The 10,697-nt window shown below is 25.7% G+C and overlaps 1 protein-coding gene and 1 long non-coding RNA gene across 2 annotated transcripts in view; both read right to left on the bottom strand.

Moving 5' to 3' along the window:
- Positions 1-1,503, bottom strand: part of LOC119676420 (protein pellino) — a 22,785-nt gene extending 21,282 nt beyond the window's left edge. The window contains exon 1 of the mRNA XM_038087660.1: positions 1,469-1,503. Coding sequence (XP_037943588.1) covers positions 1,469-1,503 — 35 coding nt within the window. The remainder of the gene's footprint in view (positions 1-1,468) is intronic.
- A 6,059-nt stretch (positions 1,504-7,562) lies between these two features.
- Positions 7,563-8,431, bottom strand: LOC119684817. Its single transcript, XR_005252758.1, has 2 exons — positions 8,245-8,431; positions 7,563-7,844 (listed from the first exon to the last, which is right to left on the bottom strand). It is a non-coding gene; the product is annotated as an uncharacterized LOC119684817 (long non-coding RNA).
- Positions 8,432-10,697: the final 2,266 nt, after the last annotated feature.

Consider the following 10,697-nt stretch of genomic DNA (forward strand, 5'->3'; position numbering starts at 1 on the left):
AATTCTCATTTAAAATTCGCGCGCTGTATATTTTTCGATATTTTAAGTTTATGTAGTTTGGCAGCACTGTCCTTAATTACTATGCCAAAAATGAGCTCGATCTGTCAGACAGTTCGTTTACGGCAGCTGTTGAAACCAGTTCACCTCAGTAGTGCGTTGCGAAATGTCTTCGACGGTCGTACGACCGTCCTGGAAGGCTTTGTACCACTCATAAACTTGAGTTTTCGATAAAACTGATTCCCCATAAGCCTTTTGTAGCATTCGCAACGATTCTGCACACGAAATTTCGTTCGAAACACAAAATTTGATGCAAACTCTTTGTTCAATATTTTTTTCCATTGTTTTTTTCGCAACGCCCTACTGAGGTGAACTGGTTTCAACAGCTGCCGTAAACGAACTGTCTGACAGATCGCGCTCATTTTTGGCATAGTAATTAAGGACAGTGCTGCCAAACTACATAAACTTAAAATATCGGAAAATATACAGCGCGCGAATTTTAAATGAGAATTTCCGAAAGCTTTTCGGTTAATGTATAAAAAATGTTCTAAAGGTTTTTTAAAACAATTTCAATAAATTCGAAAATTTAAAAACTTTTTTAGGTATTTAAAAATGTTGATATGACATTCAATGACAATGTTGGGAAAAATACTTAAATAAATATGCAGTGTAGGTTATTTTTTTTTTCTTCTTAGATTTTTATTGTATAAGCAATATGAGCAAAAATGTTTATTATTTCATTAAATTGTTAAAATAAATATATATTTGTACTATATACTATATATTTTATATGTGGAGGTTTCAAAAAAGAATGCGCGTTGAAACATTGTAAATATTTGGGGTGTGAGTATATAAATAATTATTGTATATTTTTATAAGTTCAAATTATTAAGAGTCATAATAATTAGTAAATTAACATATTTATAATTTTATATTCATCAAAATTCTGCCAATAATTTATGTTTGTTAAGTATGTGAAGTACATGCCCACGTAACACAATTTTTCATTTTATTCTGTACTTTAAAAGTTCTAAATATTTTTTATATAAAGGGTGCAACAATTTTAAGTTTCAAATTTAAGCAACTGTTAAATGTTAAAAAAATAAAAAAATATCATTTGACATTTGTAAAGGGTAAAGATGAAAAGTTTCCATCATGGAAAACCACACATGCCAAAACATTCTTGCGAATAAACAGAAACAAAACAGAAGCATTCTCTATAAAGGAACAAAGGCAAATTAAAAGGTGATCGAAAAGATATATATTATCATTTTTGAAGAACAGCAAAACTCAAATGGAAATCTACAATGGCTGTAAAAAATCAAATCTAAACTAAATAGGCCAAGAGCTACAATATTTAGAGAACTAGAAAACTACTGTGCAGAACCAAGAAAGTGGTGACCAGTGGAAAACTATGACCTGGAATGATGTAGCTGCAGATAAGATATAGAAACAATTATCAATTACTTGCCTGGCCCACCAGTATATTATGCCATAACTCTCCATTATGAAAGTAAATAAAATATAAACCTGTCGTACATCCCAAACATAAATCCTTAAATCATTATTTAACGGTGCTCGTTACTTAAAGAACTGAGATCAGCAAAACAGTGCCGATTCGCTACTTGGACAGAAGAAGAAACTCCTCTATCGTACTACAAACAACCAACCGAAACATTCATTTATTATGAAAATATTATAAGAACTGAAGATAAATTAATCATTTTAGTAATAATTTTCGTCAAAATTTAATATAATCATAGATGGTTCAAGAGCTATGACACTAAACTTACTTACAATAATAAATACATATGTGCGGTCGACATTTGCGTCGATTACGCATATATGAACGTTACAATAGTTTAATTCTAATTATCACTACTGTAAGAGAGAACTCTGAAACTACTATTCGTCATCGTGATAAAGAGAATTGAATAAAAACAATTTTTTCTAATTTATATTTTCTAAAAAATAAAATTATTAATTTTAAATAAAATAGAATGTTGTTTTTGAAAAGACTACAAACTCCAACACACCAAAACAAAGTACCAAAAAAAATCATGGCAGGAGCTAATGATCTAACATTAGGACTGTGTGTGAATAGTAACTAAATTAAGACTTCTAGATCTAAATTATTTTAGATAATTGGAATAAAATCGTTATAAACATTAAATTAACAAAATGGACTGAAATTTCTTAGCATATTTTGAGTAAATTTTCGAGAGTTTGAGTTTCTATTAGAAAATATGGATCCTTTTTCGTCATAATTGACTTTAAAAATCATATTTATTACAATAAATAATCAATAACATTAACTAATAAATGTTGTAAGTATTAATATTATTGACAAAATTTTTATTTTGAATTGAAATTATTGTATGTGAAATATATTTTTAAGCATTTTATGATAAGAGAAAGAATGGGTTAACGCAAAAATGGGTTTGAATAGTTTAGAACTTAGAAGAAGAGAATAACATTAAATTTTACAATTCACACACAGCTAATATATTAAGATAATCAAAATTAATATTAAAATCAAATTATTTCAACTTTTCTTTAACACTCAAAATTGTTTTTTACTTGAAAATTTCTAATTTTTATATTATGTTTTAAATGCAGTTAGCTAGCACTTTTTACTTTCTATTCATTCTTTTTATCTGAAGCAATTTTTTTTATTATTTTTGAGTCTCGTTAGCTACTTTAGTAGTTTTTTTTACTGTATTTCATTCATAGAAACAAGAACACATCTACCAATAATTCCAATTTTATATTTATTTTCCAAATTTTTTTTATATATTTTATATATTTAGTTTATATATAAAGATTTATTCTTTATAAACATAAACATTACTTACAGTATTAGTTGAACTTAGTTATTGTAACTTCACTATTAATTTATTTGTATTTCACAGTCTTTTCTATGGATTTCAAATTTTAACATTAAATTAACATTATAATTAAGAACTTTTAATTAAAAATATTTTAACACACTTAAATAAAATAATACTAGTCTCTATTTAAACTGTTAAGGTACAAGGACTGACAATGTCTGATGGCAGTCTAAAATTTGGCATCTATTTAAGCGAATTTTAACAATGAAAAAAACACATATCATTAATATCTGGAAATGCCCAAAACAGTTGCATAGTTGGGACTATAATTTTTTGGTACAGGTAGTTTAATATATACGAATATATTCGACAGTATACGAAACAAGTCAAAAGTTAACCCAAAATTATATTTAATTGTAACAGGTACTGGAATATATACAAATAATTTAACTTAAATCCTCTTATATTACAACATGACTTAAAATGCATATTTCGGAGAATCTCCAGCAGATGTTCGGTTAGCTAAAAATTTAATTCAACTATCGTCAATTGCATCAGGTAGTTTTGACAGTAGTCAATACTTGAAAACACATCGTCACGGATTATAAATAAAAATCTAATGCAATCACATTTTCGGCTAACTGAAATTCCATTGAATTTAAATTGAATTTTTCGTTCAAGAAAATGAACTCCTATTTTTTCTTTGAATGGTTTTAGGTTATTTGGAGCCTGTTGAGCTCATATTAGTAACCTTTTTTCTCCTAGACATCTGGTCTATGGCAATAATATTCATAAATAGAGGTTATAAAGGGTTAATAAAATATTTTTATTTTAAGAGACATCCTTCCTAAAATTTCATGCTGACCTTAAATTAACTTAAAATCATTGAAAAATTAAAAAAAAATGGATTGTGGCAATTATAAGAATTACTAATGTTGATACCAGTAATAGGCTTACAAATAGAAAATTGAAGTGTATATTTTGGCATTATAATAAAGACTTCATATTATGTATTTGTGTAGATTAGTACCTAAGTAACATAGTGACGTGCTAGCTTTGACGTTGAAAAGTGGTGTTCATATAGACACAATTCTTTTGTTCAAACATGAAACAAATGAAATTCTTTAGTTTATATATTTATTTATATAAATTTTGAAACGAGAGCATGAAATTTGCTTTTATAATTTCTCAAAAAAAGTTATACAGTAATGTCCAGTTCTTAATAAACTGTAAAAACATTCAAAATACATCCTATAATTCAACAATTTAATTACACTTTCATTTAGAAGTGTCGGTGTGAACACCACTTTAATCGATCATTAGTCATTAAAGTTGTCAATTAAATTATAGTTATTTAGAACTTATTATTTTATATTTAATTGGTATAAAATATTTTTTTTATTTGTATAAAAATAATATTAAAATTTTATTTTTCTAATTATAAGATAAAAAGTAATTTCGTTAAGCAAAAATTGTTTTCATGAGTAATGAAACACCCTTTATATCATATACCCATATCTGAATAATAGGTAAAAATGTTTAAGACAAAACAGATACATTTTCTTTACTTATATAAGGTAATTTAAAAATAGGTGGGCGTACTGTAAATGGTAAATTCAAGGTTATGATTGATAAAGTAACACACTTAAAGTGAAATATTAAAAAAAATATTTTTTTTTTTAAACGAAAATATTAACAGTGACTTCATTTTTGGAATAATTTATGTGTGGTATCTTCATTGTAAAACTTCAATTTAAGTTATTTCAACATTTTCTTAATACAATTTCCAGTTAAGTAAAGAAGTAAAACCACATTTTTAAGAAATTCTTTACTTTTTCCAATGAAAGTAGCACACACACAAGATACTTAGACTAGCTTTAATGCAATGCAGCCAAGTTGTTTTTTGGCTGTATCTGCTGCGGTTATTACATCAAGACCCACTTTATGCTTCCTTCTTATGCTTTCTTTATAGCATTTTCCATAAACATAAAAAACTCATTTAGTTTTTTAGTTGTATTTTTGCCAGACAAATATTTCGAATAAGTAAAGTGAAATCTAGAGAGTTGCATAAAATGTTATTAACTACATCTTCTATAAGATTTATATTATTACTGAGCTCTATGATTTATTTTTATGCTTCCAAAAGAAGAGTAAAGATTCTTCTTTCAATTCCTTTCCGATAAGTTTATTTATATCGCTCCAATTAATAGATACTTAGACTAATTCAGTATATAAACTGTTTCTTAAGCATTAAATGTGTTAGAAAGTGGCTAAGGAAGATACTATTAATTCTGTACTGTAATACTAGTATAGTTTTAGATTCTTTATCTCATTTCAAAAATGAAGTACAATGTATGTTTAGGTTATACCGGTGATCCAAAGGATCCACTTAGTCCTATTCGCCCATTGTGTTACCGTTTCAAAAAAATCAAAGGTTTAATCATCTTTAAACTTTGACATATCTTATAATAGGAGTGAGAGATCGTGGAGTTGGTCAAGCTCCTCAAAAAAAGAGGCATGTAAACGACGCCGCGTATATGGTAAACAATAACAACGCAAATGTGAGGCATTTTCAGCGTACTGTCTACAATTGCGTCATGAATGACTGAAAGGGATATGAAAAAACTATATCTTTACAGCGTATCTCCATAAGATTACTGGACATCTTGTTAAGAGATGTTTTGAAATCAAAAATCGATTAGAAATCTTAAAATTTAAAACATTCAGATATTACAAACTGATTTGGCATATATTAATTAGTGCACATATATTGTTTACATCTCTTTTACATTTCGAAAATTTTATAGATACACATATACATACATATATGTACATAAAAAAAGTTGAAATCGAAATAGTTTCAACTTGCCAAAAACTGTATCTTATAAAGCCTGCATAAAATAAAAATGCTTAAAGCTATGAAAACCCGGCGTTTGACTATTAACTTGGTGATTTCCATACTCCCCATAAAATTTGTCGTTGCCTTTTATGTTACTTTATATTTTATTATCAATATAAAATTAAAGTCGAAATATTCATGGTTATAGGAAAAAATAAAGGAAGCAAGCAAGAAGTAGTTATGGTTGGTGCGACGAAAGGCATCTCTAACAAAATAAGGAGTGGAAAAAGAAACAACATAATGTTAGAAATATCATTAAAGGCATATCCAATATAATAATAAGTGGAGAAGTAATAAGTGTTAGAGATCGCACAAAAGGCATCTTTAACAAAATAAGTGGAAATAGAAAGGACACAATCTTGGAGATCGCATGAAACGCATCTTCAACAAACTTATAAGTGGAAATAGAGAGGGCATAATGTTGGAGATCGCACGAAAGGCACCTCTAACAAAATAAGGAGTGGAAATACAAATGACATAATGTTAGAAATATCAGTAAAGGCATCTATAATAAAATAAAAAGTGCAGAAATACGTGTTAGAGATCGCACAAAAGGCATCTTTAACAAAATAAGTGGAAATAGAAAGGACACAATGTTGGAGATCGCACGAAACGCATCTTCAACAAACTTATAAGTGGAAATACAGGAGATATAATGTCACAGATCTCACAAAAGGAATCTCTAACAAAATAATAAGTAGAAATACAGAGTGATACAACCATGGCAATAATAAAATTAAAAGTTTACGCCTCAATAAATACTGGTTATTCATTACAGAACTGAAAAAATAATGGCTTAAGAAAAAAATTTGTAGAATTATTTTATGGTAGGTCATAGTAGAGCAAAGTGTGCTGAAAAGGACAGAACAACAAAATAAACCAGTTGTGAAAGCGGTTAATGCATTATCTTAGTTTGTTTTAGTTTAGACATTAATAAGTAGTTCCCTATTCAAAAGTATTCTAAATTCTCCAGTTGTTATTAGTTCCCAATCAATTTATCATAATAATACTACTTACGATGATATCATAGATTTCAAATGAAATTTTAAATATTTTGATATATTTTATTATTGTTTATGGTGCAAAATTGATCAAAGATAAGGCCTAATAAAATGACTAATACTAAAATGGACTAAACTAAAACCATATTTCTAAATATATAGCATCAACGTGCGTCATAAAGTGCTTTAAAGTAGCATTCCACAAATACGGTTAATACATAAAAACAAATCTAAATACTTATATGAACTATATCTATACTATATCTATATCTATATATATAATTAATATACTAACTTAAATTCTAATTTTTAATACTAATACACATTAAATAGAATAATAAATAATTTAATAATGATTCATATCAAAAATAAGCTTAAAAATTTTTATCTATATATTTATTAATTATTTTTTCTATTATATACTTGTCATATAAAAATTTTTAAGTAAAAAAATTGCAATACTAATAAAATAATATAATTGTATTTTTCAGCAGTTTTTACTAAAAACTAAGAAAAAAATTCAATTGAAAAGAGAGATAGAAAAACATATTTAGACACTAAACTAAGTTCGTAACGATCAAAACAAACCAAACGGTAAAATATTCTTCAAATGAAAAATCAATAAAATTCACTAACACATTTAAAATAGTAGAAAATACGATAAACCAAACAAAATCATAAAATACTAACTATTTAGTTTCGTTGTAGAGAGGAGGAGGAGGAGTAACGAAAAAAGATAATTAATATGAAAATTTGAAAGAAAAAACTTACCGTTTGTTTTGGCGTCTTGTAGCAATGTTTAATGCCGTTTCTGTACAAAAAAAACTGACAAAATTTTGTTCAACCTTTCCCTTCCCCTCCCTTTTCGTTGTACTCCGCGTGTTTGTTGTTTTTGTGTTGTCCGTTTGCACTATACGCTTTTCTTTGCAGTTAATTTCGCTGTCTTTAGCAATTTTTTTTTTGTATATTTTAGTTTTTGTTTTCAGTTAGTCATAAATGATTTTTATTACAAAAAACAAAAATATATAAACACAAAATTTATTGCCGCTCTGCGACAAATTCGCAAAACAAACACAAATTTTTTAAATTTTCTTTTTTTTTCTGATTGAAATACAACTGAAAAAGAAGGAATAAATTAGAAATTATTATTAAACACAGAAAACAAAGCCGCCAAAATATTTTCTTTTTTACTTTACAAAGAAATAAAAAAGTATTTCACGCCGCCTATTTACAAATTTCCACACGCACTTTTTTTTTGTAACAAAAAGAAATATAAAAAAAACGCGAAAATATTATAAATATGAGAATTTGTTAAATTTTTGAATCTACTATTTTCTTAAAAAGAAAATAATTATTTTTGAATTTCAATTTAACACCAAATAAACTTCATTTTAAAATTTTTCACTTTGTCTACTTTGATCAAAACAATAAAAATAATGAAAGGAAAAATTTTGGTACAAGTGCACTTTTTTGCATGTAGAGAATTTTATTTTATTTTAACACAATATTTGCTTACTCCTTCTATTTTAAATCTGTTTACAAATAGTTTTGTAAATTTATATTTGAAGTACAACTTCAAAGTGATTTATAAACATATTATTGTAATAAATTTTAATAAAAAATATAATTTTTCATTTATAATTTAATGAAACGGGCGTCGACTAAACGAATTCACACAAGAGAATGCAAATTTTTCTGCCGCACAAAGTAATAGTGCTACCAGATTATATTTAATAGAAGTTGTAGAAATTATGTGGATTACATTGTGGAAGAAATTAATACTAAAAAATTATGTTACCAAATGAACAGATTTGTTAAACTTATATATGAAACAAATTATTTTTTTTAATATATGCAAAAAAATAATATATTAAAAATATTTTATTAAAGGCAATACTCAACAAATATGCTTATATAAAACGATAAATGAAATATAAAATTTTTATGGTTTAATATAATATGAAATTTTCTTACCACTTGGTCTGGCAGCACATATTTATAATAGACATGAGAAGTGGATTGTGGATGATGAAGTGTAAAATGTAAAATGGAAGAAAGTTAATATAGAAATGCATGATAAATCCACGCCGTTCAAAGTATGTTTAACGATTTTCACGATATTTTATCATAATATAAACTGCTAAATATCTATAACTTTTTTATATACAAAAATTTTTAAATTATTCACATAATAATATTAGGCAGAAATATATGCAATTTGAAATAAAATTGTCAAATAAATCTTATATAGTTTTAATATCTTCAATTGTCTTATAGATCTCTTATTAAATATTATTTTTTATAACTTATTAATATTCATTATTATTTGAACTTTTTTGTATGGAAGTTTTGTAAATAGTTTTAAATTGTGTTAAATTGTTGTTCATATAAAAACAAAATTTCAAAAAATAAACACTAACGCCATATTTTTATCAACTGATAATATATTATAAAATTAGAACCGATTTTTAAGTACTGCCTTAACTTTAAAAGGCACTCATTTGCTCGAAAAGATGAATTCAAAAACTAGAGTATAGTCTTCACTGAAAGTAAATTATAAGCATAAATATATAAGAAATCTAAAAAATATTTTTTATTTTTAATTAATTATAATTATTTAAAAAATAAATAAATTTAATTAATGTATATATATATATATGTTCATATTATTATTTATTATAGATAATTAATTTTTCCCATACATGTAATTATATATTAATTTATTATATTTATATAAATAGAATATTTTTATATTATTATAAATTTCATAATTTTAAACTCAGCATAAAAAATTAAGCAGAAATATATAGCAATATATTAACTACAGATTAAAAAGTTGTATTATGACCTAACATAGTATAAAAGTCGTGTTATACTATATATAACAAGTAAATCATTTTCAAGATCTATAAAATTTTTTAAAAAAATATGTCAACAAATAAAATAATTTACATATATATGATTATATATATATTTGAATTAATTAATTATACATTATTTTATTTTCACATAAATGGCATTACTTTTGAATAATGAAAACGTTTAGAAATTCGCTCCTATATATGAATTTATAAAGTAAATTTTTATTATAAAAAAGTAAGTTTTACAGAAACTCGTTATCAAGTAAACATTTGATTAACAAATGTTTATTTGCTCTCTTCATATGAAGAAATTTTATTTAAAATTAACTTCTAGTTTATTGCTGAACACTTGTGTTTGATTCTTTACTTCTAGAAATTTAGTCAAACGGACGTAAAGTAATTTTATTGCACTTAATCTACAATTCCTAGTATATTTTATGGTGTTATTTAGGGGCTTACCAATGTAGGAATATTAACCGATAATGTATAAATATTTAGTCATTTTAAAATTGTAATAGTTTTATCGGTCATTTTAATATATTTGAATAGCAACCTATTCAAACGCTATAAGTAATTGTAATTTCGCAGATTCTGCAGGTTTCACTAAGAACTTGTTCACATAGCAAATTATAATTTAGTTTTATAGTTGCGCTCTTAAATGGAAATCTTGAATATTTAGTTATGTCTTGCTTTAGTTTATGAAAATTATTCACAGCAGTGGTGTCACTAGGCGATAGATAACCCCTTTCCCCTCTCAACAAAGAAAAATAACAACTGTAGCTAGGACAGTAGCTTAATTATGCGTAATGTTATTTAACTATATTTGCTAAATAACATTTCTGATATTACTAGTAACTGTAGTCAGCGATTGCTGCTCAAGAGTATATGAGCATTAGATTACTTTATTTTCTGGAGAATTTCCTGTAGACATTTATCATATGTCAGCGACAAACAATTGAAGATTAAATATAAGAGGATCAAATATAAGAGTAAAATTATAATAAATTTGAAACGTAAGTTCAAGTTAAATCGTAAGCTGAACCTGAAACGTAAGCTAAAGCTGAAATGTAAATTAAACCTGAAACGTAAGCTAAAGCTGAAGCCGAAA

The sequence above is a fragment of the Teleopsis dalmanni genome, chromosome 2, assembly GCF_002237135.1.
Source record: "Teleopsis dalmanni isolate 2A chromosome 2, ASM223713v2, whole genome shotgun sequence".
Classification (NCBI taxonomy): domain Eukaryota; kingdom Metazoa; phylum Arthropoda; class Insecta; order Diptera; family Diopsidae; genus Teleopsis; species Teleopsis dalmanni.